This window comes from Grampus griseus (genome assembly GCF_964374135.1).
Source record: "Grampus griseus genome assembly, chromosome: 11".
NCBI lineage: Eukaryota > Metazoa > Chordata > Mammalia > Artiodactyla > Delphinidae > Grampus > Grampus griseus.
The window spans coordinates 61073089-61089742 of record NC_139005.1 but is presented as its reverse complement, the minus strand read 5'-3'; the positions used below and the strand labels follow the sequence as shown (position 1 = coordinate 61089742).

At 36.1% G+C, this 16654-nt stretch overlaps 1 protein-coding gene across 2 annotated transcripts in view; it reads left to right on the top strand.

The window, feature by feature from the left end:
* The window catches only part of OSBPL8 (oxysterol binding protein like 8), a 193756-nt gene that overhangs the window by 164453 nt on the left and 12649 nt on the right, over window positions 1–16654 (top strand). For both annotated transcript variants that reach the window (XM_082666886.1, XM_082666885.1), the window contains exons 15-20: window positions 305–403; window positions 3227–3324; window positions 5108–5197; window positions 6471–6607; window positions 8256–8441; window positions 9120–9207. In XM_082666886.1, the coding sequence (XP_082523012.1) occupies window positions 305–403; window positions 3227–3324; window positions 5108–5197; window positions 6471–6607; window positions 8256–8441; window positions 9120–9207 (698 nt within the window). The remainder of the gene's footprint in view (window positions 1–304; window positions 404–3226; window positions 3325–5107; window positions 5198–6470; window positions 6608–8255; window positions 8442–9119; window positions 9208–16654) is intronic.

Below are 16654 nucleotides of genomic sequence, written 5' to 3'. Positions count from 1 at the left end.
ATACAGTGAAATAGTGTTTTACGGCATGTTCTACATGTTTAAGATTTTTTTTAAGAGCCTCATGTAAAATAACACAACAAACATATAACGAGTACCTTTTAAAAGTACTCGTTTTGTAAGAATAGGAACATGGATCGAATATGTTTTGGGTATAAGACAACAAATATATGTTTGGACACATTGAGACTGAGACATTTTTAAGACATTCCACTGTAAATATCTGGTAGGTGTCCTAAATATGTTTTGTTTGTTTTGAATTGGCTGAATTATTTTTGTGAAACTTAAAAAACAATATTTATTCCAGGAAACTCATTATCTGCACTATTAGAAGGAGAAGCACGGTTAACTTTCTTGAATAGAGGCGAAGATTATGCAATGACAATGCCATATGCTCATTGTAAAGGTAAATATTTTCTATACTTGAGTTAGGTTTTTTTTAAACCTTCTTTTTAAGTAAGTGTATTTGACTGTAATTTATGTTTTGAGGTTGATGGAGTCAGCCTTTTGTTTGAAAGTGTCCTTGGTTTACAGATACTTGAGATCACTGTTATCATCTGCTGAATATTTCTATGATGAATTAATTCACCACAGTAGATTTTTTGTGACACATACTTTATTTGGAAGAGGCTGATTTATAATAATGGAATTTCATTTGCCTTGTCTACGAGTTGTAAAATTTGATGAACCTGACCACTATTTCCGAATCCTCAAAAGTGATTTTTATCTTCTTGCACCACCACCCCTTTTTAAAATTTTAATGCACTGCTTTTCATTGTAACAAGTTCTTTAAAATTTTTTCTCATCCTTGTTTGGCAGTTTGTTAAAAATTAATGTATTATGCTTTTTCCCCATTATTTAGTATACAGATAAAAGTATTAAATAATAACTATCATTTAAAACAGGCCAGGCACCCAACTATTCTGTGCACTTTACATTTATAAACTCATTTAATCATTCCAGCAGCCCTATGAAGTAGGTAATATTATCCCTGTTTTATGAACGAGGAGGATAAGGCAGAAAGAGGTTAATTTGCCTGAGATCACACAGCTCTGCAATCTGCACTGCTATGCTATATGGCATCATCTTAAACACTCAGCTTGGTCATTATCTTTACCCTTCTTTCCAACCCATTTCTTAAAAATAACTTTTTAGGGTAATTATCCTCTATTTTAGGAACTGATTCATGAAAACATAGAAATTATTTAATATGACCTCATTTCACAGATGAAAAAACCAGGAGGGTTAAGAATCTTATCTAAAGCCAGACCAGCTAGTTAGTAAGAATGCTGAGACTAAACTCTAGGCTTGTTGACTCCCATCCACTGTGCAGGACTGCCAACTTGTGACCTCAGGCTAGGTAATTCTTTGAGTTTCATGTATGGTTCTTGAAATAGACATGAAGTGAAATATCTGAAATCATGAAATGAATTGATGAGAAATATACTTTTAAATTTTAAATAATTTAGAATAAATAAAATGATATTTCATGTAGAGAGATACCTAATGTCATACCCAAATAGCAACAGGGAAAATTTTTTTTTCATAGCAGTGTTTTTATTGCATGGAAAAAAGGAGAGATCATAACCCCTTGTGAATGAGGAAATGATTATTTTCTACCTTCGTGTATTTTCTAAGATGTGTTCTCCAAATCACTAGTCTCAAATTGTTGTATAAAATAAGAATTCCATAGCCAAATAAATATGAGAAGCATTGCATAGTCTGTTCCTCTCTTGAAAATTAACATTGTGCATTTGCATATTAAAGGCTGCCTTAAGAGTTGAGTCCAACTTGGAGGGCGTTATGCTAAGTGAAATAAGTCAGAAAAAGACAAATACTGTATGATATCACTTATATTCAATACATGGAATCTAAAAAATACAATGAACTAGTGAATATAACAAAAAAAGAAGCAGATTCACAGATACAGAGAACACACTAGTGGTTGCCATTGGGGAGGGGGGTGCATTATAGGTGTGGAGGACTAGGAGGTACAAACTATTGGTAAGATAGGCTCAAGGCTCAATGATGTACTGTACAACACGGGGAATATAGCCAAGATTTTGTAATAACTGTAAATGGAGAGTAACCTTTAAAAATTATATTAAAAAATTTGAAAAAGTTTTAAATCCTATCTAAAATGTTGAGTTTAAAAATCAAATCGGAGAAAGATGTGTATAGTATGATTGTGTGCAAAATGAGCTTATGTGGTTTCTATGTATGCATAGTAAAAATATACAAACTATGGGAATGATGAACATTGGGGAAAAAAAAAAGTTTAGTCCAAGAACAGATACACACACACACACACACACACACACACACACACACACACACACACAGCCTGTTTAACTCGTCAAACTCAGAATTTCTCCAACTGTTTTTAGTCAAGAACCAAAATACAGAGATTTTTAAATTTATCTTACTTATACAGTTGATTCTTGTTATTTGTAGTACTTATGTCCTATAAAGTCACCACAGACACTGAATTAATGAATACTAAACTGTTGCTCCTAGAGGAAACACATGGTTAGGTTCCTGTGAGCCTCTTGTCACAGCATTTTCATCAACCAATCAAAGCATAACTTTGTTTCTTTTTAAAGACACCATATTACATATATACTTTTGATTCATTAGCATTGAACTAACAGCCAACAGCACTATAACTCATGCCTGAACCAAGCTTTAACATACATATTTTCTCCATAAAGTACATCACAACCTTCTGTGCTTAGGAAAACCAGATAGCACTTATTTGGGGGCCATTGTAAATAGTAAAATCACCAACAAAAAACACAAAAATGTGGCACTAAATATACTGCAGAAAAGACACTTGTTTACTACATGAGTAATGAAGCCAGAAGTCAAGAGTCTCACCTTGTTTGACTTCAGCTTCAGTGTGCACATTGGACAACAAATATTTCACCACTCTGCACACGTCCATGAATGACTGCAAAAATGCTGTGGGTATTGATTTTGGGGTTACTAATATATTTTAGTGAGAATATAAATTTGTAAATATAGACTCTGGAAATAATGTGGATCAACTGTTATCTATTCAAATCCTACAGAACCAACTTTATGTGCATATTATAGATTGTAATTGAGTAGGACAGAATCCTCTTGAATTATTTCTCTTAGAAGATTAGATTATAAAGTTCTACTTGTTATTAGCCAGTCTCTCTCTCTTTCTCTTTAACCTTTTGTCAAAATTGTTTTTTTTCTTTAGGAATTCTTTATGGCACAATGACACTGGAGCTTGGTGGAACAGTCAATATTACATGTCAAAAAACTGGATACAGTGCAATACTTGAATTCAAACTAAAGGTTAGTAGAGAATGATAGGAGGTATCATCTAATTAAAGAAGAGCTATACGATGTATATTGAACAAAGCAAGATTTAGTTTCTAATTAAAAACTAAATATAAGAGCATAGAATTCATGAAAGGGCAGCCTTGGAAGATCCAAATCAACAGAAAGCCATGATTTGTTGTTTTTAATTTTAATTAATAAAACTGTTGGCACTATAATAAGAGATTTAAGAAGAGGATGAATGGAAATTTCTTAGTAAATTGAAACATTGCTTTATAGAATACCAAAAAGTATGTACCCTCCCAAGAAAAGCATGTATCAGCTTGAGCTATGCTGTGTACACTAACAGTTTTATTATTTACTATTTCCACCTAACACTTTACTCTTAAAACTCACGAGCTTAGAAACAGCTATGTTCTGTTCCTTAGGAGTCCTGTGGGCCAGGAATTTGGACAGGGCATATTGGGGATGGCTTATCTCTGCTACATAATGGCTGAGGCAACAGTTAGGAAGACTTTCAGGCTATGAGAGACTCAACAGTTGGGGCCTGGTAACATCTGAAGGCTCATCACTTACATGTCTGATGACATGTAAGTCATCACATGTTGGGATGACTGAAAGACTAGGACTGCAGATCTGAGCACCTGTAAACATGACTTTTTCATGTGGTTTGTCTTCCTCACATCATGGGAACTTTAAGGTAGTCAGACTTCTTACTTGGCAGCTCAGGGTTCCAAGGACAAGTGTCCTGTGAGGAAGGCAGAAGCTGCATTGCTGTCCATGACCTAGACTCAGAAATCAAATTACATCATTTCCACCATTCTCTACTAGTTGAAGAATTACAAACCCACCTAAATTCAAAGGGGAGGGATGCAGACCCCACTTCTCAGTGAGAGGGTGACAGGATCTTATTGAGGAAGAACATGTGGGCTGAAGGAGGAAGAGTAGCTATAATTGAGGCCATCTTTGGAAAATTCTGTCTGCCTCAGCGTAAAAGGAAAATTTAAGACCTTTTCACAGTGTCATTGTTGGTGTGGGATAGTACATTACGTTTAGATAAAAATATTTCTATGAATTATTTAATACTTATGACTAAATTGCTCCTATGTTGATATCCAGGTAATCAGCAACTTTGCTCTAATAAAAAGGATCTCTTTAAGTATTATTTGATTCAATGCCCTTTGATTTTTTTTTTCTTCTTAGCAGATTTTTTGCTTGTATGGTGATAATGATATTTGAAAATCATGAGTGAAGAGGTCTTAAGTAATTTATGACACCTTTAAAGATTAGATTGGAGCATCAAAATTTTGTCAGTGAGGAGAAACATCAGTAAGGCGATAAAGTAACTCAAAATATATTTCTTCTAATTTAATTTTCAGAAGTTTTTTTTTGATTGGATATTGTTTTATTGTTTTGTTTTTAAAGGAGGAGTTGCTATTCAATAGATGAGTTAAGTCCCTTATGTTTACTGAGTTGTTACTGCTTAAAATAGTGCAACTTGATAGAGTGCAGTCTTGAATCAAGAGAGAGCACAGGACACCAGTTATTTCAGTGTGATCTTTCGTAATATGTTTGTTTGGGCTTCACATAGTCTGTTTTTATCTATTTTTTCCACAGCAACAAATTTAAATTTCTTTTTATTGAATATTTCTGACTAAAATTTGAGTCAGCATTTCACCATTTGTGCCTTTAACAGCACTGTAACTATACAGTTACTTTTTGGGGTTTTTTTGGTCTACATTGTATGTAAATATAAGTTAAAAGTAAAATGTTTCTTCAACATTTTTTCTTTTAAAAGCCATTTCTAGGTAGTAGTGACTGTGTTAATCAAATATCAGGGAAACTAAAATTGGGAAAAGAAGTCCTAGCTACTTTGGAAGGACATTGGGTAAGTATTTTTATACTGTAGCTTTACAAAAAGAATTCTATTCTGTGGGAAAAAAATTAAAAATCAAATTTTATAAGTTCACTTATCCCATTTCTAAAAGCATCACTATTCAACATCAGTTTCAATTTAACAAATATTTTGGTATTGCTTTGTATCAACAGTATTTAGTTTAATGTAATATTTGGTCTTTCCAAAACTTTAAATCAGTAAAAGTAGCTAACACTTACATATCACATACTATGTACTGCATTGTTTTAAAATGTTGCTCATATTAACTCATTTAATATTTAGTATAATACCCTATGAGATGAGTATTATTATTGTCCCCATTTTACAGAGGAGGACACTGAGGCACAGAGAGTTTAAATAATTTGTTCGAAGTAGTGAAGTAAGATCTCCCCCCAAGCACTCTGGCTCCAATGCCGTGCTTTTACACACAACTGTATACTGCCTCTCACCAGGAGAGGCATTTCCAATTAGGGTTATATTTTCTTTTGAGGACCATGGAAAAGATACAGTGTTTTTTGAGAGCAATGGCTTTTATTTACTTCTCTGCTGACCTAAATTCATATTTACATAATTTTGTTAAGAGGAGCTTATTATATTAATAAAAAGGATCATATCATGCTACTGCCAAATGCACTCTCACTGTAAACACCGGTATATGCTTTTTTCTGCATTATAATCAGAAAATGATGAGAAATATGATGAGAAAATGAAGATGGACCTAGAGACTCAACTAAGAGGCTACAATGCTCTGTTATTTTTAAAATTTACTTCTATCTGAATATCATTTGGAAAAAAAGATAAAACTGTTTTTTAACAAATGAAATTTATAAGATTGTGCTAAGATTTTTAATGCTAAGAAAGGCTCTTAAGTTTTTCTACATATATTGAATACGTAGATGGTCTACAGCATCTCATTGTAGCTATAGCAAACACTATGCTCTACTTTGACAATTTAGAGACAGTTGTTGAGGCTTTTTGCATGTAATTGTCTAAAATTTGTTTATTAAATGAAACTTCTGAAATCTCACAAACTTCCTCTGCATTCAACCAAGTTTTTAAATGAAAAGTATTAGGTATTTAATCTTAATGTTTTTATAAGAATGGCAAGAGATTTGGGGCTTTTAGAAAAGTGCTAGTTATATTTGTTTTAAAAATGTCACTGTGGGATTGTCAGGAAGAAATTATTATTATATTACTAAACTACAGAATTCCCTTTTAAATAAAGATAATTCTCTACATTAATTTTTAATTTCTTTAAATATAGGATAGTGAAGTTTTTATTACTGACAAAAAGACTGATAATTCAGAGGTTTTCTGGAATCCAACACCAGACATTAAGCAATGGAGATTAATAAGGCACACTGTAAAATTTGAAGAGCAAGGAGATTTTGAATCAGAGAAGTAAGTATACCACTTTTCAGCTCACTTCATGAAAATCAAAGAGTATTTTTTGTAATCCCTCAACAGTATGGTCACTTTTCTGTTTTTAATTCAGCAAAATAGTTCAACATTTGTGGGATTTGACAAGATTTTGTTTTGGTGTATGTGAATGTCAAATAATTATAACACAAATCATGCTGCTCTTCTGCAGCTCTAAACTAAACTTCCTATTTTTTCCTTTCTCTTCTTATCTCCTCCAGGGCTTATTTAAAAAAAAAAGAGAGAGAGAGAAGAAGAAGAACAAAAACTTTTTTGTTTGCATAAAATGATGGGACTAATGATTCTTGGTTTTTATCTGGCAGCTGTTTTCTAACCTGGGTTAGGCATGTAGAACTTTAGGCGAAGTGGTACAAAATCTACTTCTGTTTTATTTTCTAAAATACAAAAATCACGCCACTGGATGTGCAGGCTTCTAGAGGACTTATATTATTTGGGGACTAATTAAGGCCATAATTTATGTTCTTAAATCATGAAATTCTTCCTGGATCTCCTATACTTTTACACCAAAAATATTGTATACATACTGCCCAATCGTATTCTTCTATTTCTTTCCTTGTGGTAGGAGAAGGGGGTAGCTGTGTAAAAGACACTCTACTAGGTACTTTATACACATTATGCAGTTTAGTTCTCACTACATGTTTGCACAGGCATATCATTCTCTTCTCCTGAGGATTCAAGTCTACGTGCACTTTCCTTCTATGCTCAAAATTGAGGTTTTCAAAGATGGAAGGTTACGTATGCACCAGTTCTGAAAATTCTGTTTCAGCTATAACCACGTGATGCTCTCCATCCAGAGTGAAACTTTGCGAAGGCATACGACAATTTTTGAGATGTGGGTATAATTTAATGTATTTTAAAGATGAGGAAAATGAGTCTTAGACAAGATAAGTAACTTTAAGTTCACCAGCCAAGAAGTGGCAGATCTAGGATAAAACCCAAGTCTATCTGATTCCCTAGCCTTTATTCTTTGAGCCCGACATGCTATCTTCCCAGATGGGTAGAATACAGATATATTTTTAAGTATCTAGTAAAACACTAAACTTTAGTAGGGGAAAAGATTTTTGCCTCAGTATTTTTTTCTGCTAAATCAATGGTTCTCAACACTGGCTGCACATTAAAACCACCTGGGAAACATTAAAAAAAAAAAAAAAGCAATACTTGGGCCCACTCCCGGAGATTCTGATTCTTTTTAATTCCCTGACAAATCCTCCACCCAAGGTTGAGAAACATGGCAGTATACTTCTGGATCTTTGAGGCCAGTGGATCCTAAACAGTATGTACAAGAATCATCTAGGGAGCTTGTTTAAAATGTAGATTCTTGAGCCTTCATTACATTTCTACCATGTGGATCAGCACCATTCACTTCCATATGTTTAAGAACCCATGTAATAAATTTCTCTGGCCAAGAAAAAAAATTGGTCTCCACTGTCTCACTCTATTCAAGGCATCACTTTTTATATCTTGACTTGTTTCTAAGCATCCGAGCATAAGCTTTCTCAAAGCCAAAAACCCACATGGGCATCATTTTCTCTCAAGGGGAGTCAAGCCTATTCCATGCAGATTTGATTTTCTGTTGTTCTTTTCAATATTATTTTTGCACATGTATTAGACTCTGGCAGCGGGTAACTCGAGCCATAAATGCCAAAGACCAAACAGAAGCTACTCAAGAAAAGTGTGTTTTAGAAGAAGCTCAAAGACAAGCTGCCAGAGATCGGAAAACAAAAAATCAAGAGTGGACTTGCAAGTTATTTGACCTTGACTCACTCACAGGAGAATGGCATTACAGGTTTGCAGAGTAAGTAATTAAAAATTATATTACAAACAGTATCTCATAGTTTTTTGCCTTCATTTCTAGTTTTGTTTTTTTTTTTTAATAACATCCTACAGCTTGGCTTGGGTTGTTATTCTTTTTAAATTTATTTATTTATTTATTTTTGCTGTGTTAGGTCTTCGTTTCTGTGCGAGGGCTTTCTCTAGTTGTGGCAAGCAGGGGCCACTCTTCATCGCGGTGCGCGGGCCTCTCACTATCGCGACCTCTCGTTGCGGAGCACAGGCCCCAGACGCGCAGGCTCAGTAGTTGTGGCTTACGGGCCCAGTTGCTCCGCGGCACGTGGGATCTTCCCAGACCAGGGCTCTAACCTGTGTCCCCTGCATTGGCAGGCGGATTCTCAACCACTGAGCCACCAGGGAAGCCTGCTAGGTTTTTTTTATTGTTAGTATGAATAGTTTTTAAATTAAACAGTATGTGTGAGATTTTACCCTTGATGTTCCATTCATTATAAATTTGACTCCATGATAGTAGTTAGCCTATAAAATAAGCTGAGGATCAGAAGATTAGATATGACATATCTTAATCTTACAGCTAAGTTTATAATTATCAATGAAAATCTAATCGTAGAGTAGAAAGTTTTTTAAAAAGTTTCTGAGCGTTTTGCCTAGTCATTAAACAAGTGGTCTTTTCTCATTTATGTAGTACTCGACCATGGGATCCACTTAACGATATGATACAGTACGAAAAAGATGGTGTTATCCAGACCAAAGTGAAACATCGCACTCCAATGGTATGTAATAAAAAAGTAACTAGATCCTGCTCTGCATATAAATTTTTAAAATTCGTAGTATCTTTGGTTACCAACCTTTAAAATTTGGCTCCACAATTTAAAATTTCAGGTCAGAAAAATGATACAGTAGGCAGCTCCAAGCTATTTTGCCCCCAAAGAAACATAAAAAATCAAGCAGAAACTGTCATAACCAAATTTGCCTGAACTCTGGAAAACAGTCAGAGGTTTGCAGCAACTAAGTGAGAGCTGAATCAAGAATCAGGTGACTTCAGAGCAGCGAGAAGGCTTCATGGCATTTTTTACTTGCTCTTGTCCTAATGCCTCCCTGGTGCAGTGGCAGTCTTGAAGGGTCCCCACGTTCCCAGTGTGAGCCCTGGTTCCACAGGAAGTACAGTAGACCTTGTTAACAAATTGTTGTGTATGTCTTTTTTTTTTTTTTTAACATCTTTGTTGGAGTATAATTGCTTTACAATGGTGTGTTAGTTTCTGCTATATAACAGTGAATCAGCTATACATATACATACATCCCCATATCTCCTCCCTCTTGTGTCTCCCTCCCACCCTCCCTTTCCCACCCCTCCAGGTGGACACAAAACACCGAGCTGATCTCCCTGTGCTATGCAGCTGCTTCCCATTAGCTATCTATTTTACATTTGATAGTATATATAAGGCCATGCCACTCTCTCACTTCATCCCAGCTTACCCTTCCCCCTACCCGTGTCCTCAAGTCTGTTCTGTATATCTGCGTTTTTATTCCTGTCCTGCCCCTAGGTTCTTCAGAAACTTTTTTTTTTATATTCCATATAGGTGTGTTAGCATACGGTATTTGTTTTTCTCTTTCTGACTTACTTCACTCTGTGTGACAGTCTTTAGGTCCATCCACCTCGCTACAAATAACTCAATTTCGTTTCTTTTTATGGCTGAGTAATATTCCATTGTATATATGTACCACATCTTCTTTATCCATTCATCTGTTGGTGGATATTTAGGTTGCTTCCATGTCCTGCCTATTGTAAATAGAGCTTCAGTGAACATTGTGGTTACATGACTCTTTTTGAAGTATGGTTTTCTCAGGGTATATGCCCAGTAGTGGGATTGCTGGGTTGTATGGTAGTTCTATTTTTAGTTTTTTAAGGAACCTCCATATTGTTCTCCATAGTGGCTGTATCAATTTACATTCCCACCAACAGTGCAAGAGGGTTCCCTTTTCTCCACACCCTCTCCAGCATTTATTGTTTGTAGATTTTTTGATGATGACCATTCTGACCAGTGTGAGGTGATACCTCATTGTAGTTTTGATTTGCATTTCTCTAATGATTAGTGATGTTGAGCATCTTTTCATGTGTTTGTTGGCAATCTGTATATCTTCTTTGGAGAAATGTCTGTTTAGGTCTTCTGCCCATTTATGGATTGGGTTGTTTGTTTTTTTTGATATTGAGCTGCATGAGCTGCTTGTATATTTTGGAGATTAATCCTTTGTCAGTTGCTTTGTTTGTAAATATTTTCTCCCATTTTAAGGGTTGTCTGTTTGTCTTGTTTATGGTTTCCTTTGCTGTACAAAAGCTTTTAAGTTTCATTAGGTCCCATTTGTTTATTTTTGTTTTTATTTCCATTTCTCTAGGAGGTGGGTCAAAAAGGATCTTGCTGTGATTTATGTCATGGAGTGTTCTGCTTATGTTTTCCACTAGAGTTTTATAGTGTCTTACCTTACGTTTAGGTCTTTAATCCATTTTGAGGTTATTTTTGTGTATGGTGTTAGGGAGTGTCCTAATTTCATTCTTTTACATGTAGCTGTCCAGTTTCCCAGCACCACTTATTGAAGAGGCTGTCTTTTCTCCATTATGTACTCTTGCCTCGTTTATCAAAGATAAGGTGACCATATGTGCTTGGGTTTATCTCTGGGCTTTCTATCCTGTTCCATTGATCTGTATTTCTGGTTTTGTGCCAGTACCATATTGTCTTGATTACTGTAGCTTTGTAGTATGGTCTGAAGTCAGGGAGCCTGATTCCTCCAGCTGCGATTTTCTTTCTCAAGATTGCTTTGGCTATTCAGGGTCTTTTGTGTTTCCATACAAATTGTGAATTTTTTTGTTCTAGTTCTGTGAAAAATGCCATTGGTAGTTTGATAGGGGTTGCCTTGAATCTGTAGATTGCTTTGGGTAGTATAGTCATTTTCACAATGTTGATTCTTCCAATCCAAGAACAAGGTATATCTCTCCATCTGTTTGTATCATCTTTAATTTCTTTCATCAGTGTCTTATAGTTTCTGCATACAAGTCTTTTGTCTCCTTAGGTAGGTTTATTCCTAGGTATTTTATTCTTTTTGTTGCAATGGTAAATGGGGGTGTTTCCTTAATTTCTTTCAGATTTTTCATCATTAGTGTATAGGAATCCAAGAGATTTCTCGGCATTAATTTTATATCCCGCTACTTTACCAAATTCATTGATTAGCTCTAGTAGTTTTCTGGTAGCAGCTTTAGGATTCTCTATGTATAGTATCATGTCATCTGCAAACACTGACAGTTTTACTTCTTCTTTTCCTGTTTGGATTCCTTTTATTTCTTTTTCTTCTCTGATTGCTGTGGCTAAAACTTGCAAAACTATGTTGAATAATAGTGGTGAGAGTGGACTTCCTTGTCTTGTTCCTGATCTTAGATGAAATGGTTTCAGTTTTTCACCATTGAGGACAATGTTGGCTGTGGGTTTGTCATATATGGCCTTTATTATGTTGAGGTAAGTTCCCTCTATTCCTACTTTCTGGAGGGTTTTTATCATAAATGGGTGTTGAATTTTGTTGAAAGCTTTTTCTGCATCTATTGAGATGATCATATGGTTTTTCTCCTTCAATTTGTTAATGTGGTGTATCACATTGATTGATTTGCATATATTGAAGAATCCTTGCATTCCTGGGATAAACCCCACTTGATCATGTTGTATGACCCTTATAATGTGCTGTTGGATTCTTTTTACTAGTATTTTGTTGAGGATTTTTGCATCTATGTTCATCAGTGATATTGGCCTGTAGTTTTCTTTTTTTCTGGCATCGTTGTCTGGTTTTGGTATCAGGGTGATGGTGGCCTCATAGAATGAGTTTGCAAGTGTTCCTCCCTCTGTTATATTTTGGAAGAATTTGAGAAGGATACGTGTTAGCTCTTCTCTAAATGTTTGATAGAATTGGCCTGTGAAGCCATCTGGTCCTGGGCTTTTGTTTGTTGGAAGATTTTTAATCACATTTTCAATTTCAGTGCTTATGATTGGTCTGTTTATATTTTCTGCTTCTTCCTGGTTCAGTCTTGGATGGTTGTGCATGCTTAAGAATTTGTCCATTTCTTCCAGGTTGTCCATTTTATTGGCATAGAGTTGCTTCTAGTAATCTCTCAGGATCCTTTGTATTTCTGCAATGTCAGTTGTTACTTCTCCTTTTTCTTTCCTAATTCTATTGATTTGAGTCTTCTCCCTTTTTTTCTTGATGTCTCTGGCTAATGGTTTATCCATTTTGTTTATCTTCTCAAAGAACCAGCTTTTAGTTTTATTGATCTTTGCTATCATTTCCTTCATTTCTTTTTCATTTATTTGTGATCCGATCTGTATGATTTCTTTCCTTTGGCTAACTTTGGGGTTTTTTTGTTCTTCTTTCTCTAATGGCTTTATGTGTAAGGTTAGGTTGTTTATTTGAGATGTTTCTTGTTTTTTGAGGTAGGGTTGTGTTGCTATAAACTTCCCTCTAGAACTGCTTTTCTGCATCCTATAGGTTTTGGGTCATCGTGTTTTTATTGTCATTTGTTTCTAGGTATTTTTTGATTTCTTCAGTGATCTCTTGATTATTTAGTAGTGTATTGTTTAGCCTGAATATCCTTGTATTTTCTACGGATGTTTTCCTGTAATTGATATCTAGTGTCATAGTGTTGTGGTAGGAAAAGATACTTAATATGATTTCAATTTTCTTAAGTTTACCAAGGCTTGATTTGTGACCCAAGATATGATCTATGCTGGAGAATGTTCCATGAGCACTTGAGAGGAAAGTGTAATCTGCTGTTTTTGGATGGAATGTCCTATAAATATCAATTAAGTCCATCTTGTTTAATGTATCATTTAAAGCTTATGTGTCCTTATTGATTTTCATTTTGTATGATCTGTCCATTGGTGAAAGTGGGGTGTTAAAGTCCCCTACTATGATTATGTTACTGTCGATTTCCCCTTTTATGGCTGTTAGCATTTGCCTAATGTATTGAGGTGCTCCTATGTTGGGTGCATAAATATTTACAGTTGTTATATCTTCTTCTTGGATTGATCTGTTGATTATTATGTAGTGTCCTTCTTTGTCTGTTATAATAGTCTTTATTTTTAAGTATGTTTTGCCTGATATGAGAATGGCTACTCCAGCTTTCTTTTGCTTTCCATTTGCATGGAATATCTTTTTCCGTCCCCTCATTTTCAGTCTGTATGTGTCCCTAGGTCTGAAGTGGGTCTCTTGTAGACAGCATATATATGAGTCTTGTTTTTTTATCCATTCGTCCCATCTATGTCTTTTGGGGGGAGCATTTAATGCACTTACATTTAATGTAGTTATCGATATATGTATGTTCCTATTACCATTTTCTTTATTGTTTTGGGTCTGTTACTGTAAGTCTTTTCCTTCTCTTATGTTTCCTGCCTAGAGAAGTTCCTTTAGCATTCGTTATAGAGCTGGTTTGGTGGTGCTGAGTTTTCTTAGCTTTTGCTTGTCTGTAAAGCTTTTAATTTCTCCGTCAAATCTGAATGAGATACTTGCTGGGTAAAGTAATCTTGGTTGTTAAGTTTTTCCCTTTCATCACTTTAAACGTGTCCTGCCACTCCCTTCTGGCTTGTAGAGTTTCTGCTGAGAAATCAGCTGTTAATCTTATGGGTATACCCTTGTTTGTTATTTGTTGCTTTTCCCTTGCTGCTTTCAATAGTTTTTCTTTGTATTTAATTATTGATAGTTTGATTATTAGGTGTCTTGGCCTGTTTCTCCTTGCATTTATCCTGTATGGGACTCTCTGTGCTTTCTGGACTTGAATGATTGTTTCCTTACCCATATTAGGGAAGTTTTCAACTACAATTTCTTCAAATATTTTCTCAGTCCCTTTTTTTTCTCTTCTTCTGGGACCCCTATAGTTCGAATGTTGGTGCGTTTAATGTTGTCCCAGAGGTCTCTGAGATTGTCCTCAATTCTTTTCATTCTTTATTCTGCTCTGTGGTAGTTATTTCCACTATTTTATGTTCCTGGTCACTTATGCATTCTTCTGCCTCAGTTATTCTGCTATTGATTCCTTCTAGAGGGTTTTTAATTTCGTTTATTGTGTTATTCATCATTGTTTATTTGCTCTTTAGTTCGTCTAGGTCCTTGTTAAACATTCTTTTATTTTCTCCATTCTATTTCCAAGATTTTGGATGATCTTTACTATCATTACTGTGAATTCTTTTTCAGGTAGACTGCCCATTTCCTCTTCAGTTGTTTGGTTTGGTGGGTTTTTACCTTGCTTCTTCATGTACTGTGTGTTCCTCTGTCTTTTCAGTTTGCTTAATTTACTGTGTTTGGGGTCTACATTTTGCAGGTTGCAGATTCATAGTCCCGTTGTTTTTGGGGTCTGCTCCCAGTATGTAAGGTTGGTTCAGTGGGTTGTGTAGGCTTCCTGGTGGAGGGAACTGGTGCCTGTGTTCTGGTGGATGAGGCTGGATCTTGTCTTTCTGGTGGGCAGGACCACATCCGGTGGTGTGGTTTAGGGTGTCTGTGAACTTACAGTTTTAGGCAGCCTCTCTACTAATGCATGTGTTTGTGTTCCCATCTTGCTAGTTGTTTGGTATAGCCTGTCCAGCACTGTACCTTGCTGGTTGTTGAGTGGAGCTGGGTCTTAGCGTTGATATGGATCTCTCTGGGAGAGTTTTCACCACTTGATATTATGTGGGGCAGGGAGGTCTCTGGGGGACCAATGTCCTGCACTCAGCTCTCCCACCTCAGAGGCTCAGCCCTGACACCTGGCCAGAGCACCAAGACCCTATCAGCCCCACGGCTCAGAAGAAAAGGGAGATAAATAAATAAATTAATTAATTAAAATAAGGTTATTAAAATAGAAAAAAATTATTAAATATTTAAAAGGAATTTAAAAAAGAGAGAGAAAGAAAGAAGAGAGCAACCAAACCAAAAAACAAATCCTCCAATGATAACAAGTGCTGAAAACTAAAAAACAAACAAACAAATAGAAAATAATGGACGGTCAGAACCCTAGGACAAATGGCAAAGGAAAGCTATACAGATAATATCACACAAAGAAGCATACATATACACACTCACAAAAAGAGAAAAAGGAAAAAATATATATATATAAGAAAATAAAACACAGAAGAGAGCAACCAAATCAGTAAACAAATCTACCAACGATTATAAGCTCTAAACACTAAACTAAGATAAACATAAAACCAGAAACAAATTAGATGCAGAAAGCTAACCCCAAATCTACAGTTGCTCCCGAAGTCTACCACCTCAATTTTGGGATGATTCGTTGTCTATTTAGGTATTCCACAGATGCTGGGTACATCAAGTTGATTGTGGAGATTTAATCCATTGCTCCTGAGGCTGCTGGGAGAAATTTCCATTTCTCTTCTTTGTTTGCACAGCTCCTGGGGTTCAGCATTGGATTTGGCCCCGCCTCTGCATGTAGGTCGCTTGAGGGCATCTTTTGGGAAGTCTGAGGTCTTCTGCCAGCGTTCCGTAGGTTTTCTGTAGGAGTTGTTCCACATGTAGTTTTGATGTATTTGTGGGGAGGAAGGTGATCTCCACGTCTTACTCCTTCACCATCTTGAAGTCGCCTCCAGCTTCGGTCTACTTGAAAGCAGTGGCTTATAACATCTCAGTGATGGCAGCAAGAGAAGAATCCTCTGAACTCTCCTCTCTGTAAAGAAGGACACCGTGCCAAGTGTCAGTGCAGCATATGGGGAAATCTATGGGCGGCATCATAGTGTCCTTTGTGACTCAGGGGTCTGTCTTTCAAGCCAAACAGCCATCGTGCACAGCACCATGCTCTTCTGAAAATTCCTGCATCCAGGCTTCAAATGCAGAGCTCCATCAGAAGGCTTCTGAGTGCCCCCAAAGTCCTGCCTGGCTTCAGCCCCAAAGACCTCTCCAGAAGTGGGAAGTGCCAGGATCCGACCTCTCCATAAGGGGGGGTGCACTGGGGTTGACCCCTCCAGAAAGTTGCGTGCAGGGCTGTGTATGTCTTTTGTAACCTGTCTGGGGGCTACCTGAAGGATTTATGCAGGGCATGCATCTTTTTTTTTTTCTAACTCAGAGCTGAGCCAGAAAGGCTGCAGGCATTGCTTGAAAATAGTACAAGCCAAACTAACAACCTGCAGATACCTGGGGCAAAAGATTACCAATAAAACACACAATAGGCCATGTAAGGCCCAGGAGAAAAAGCTAGGGAGAGAT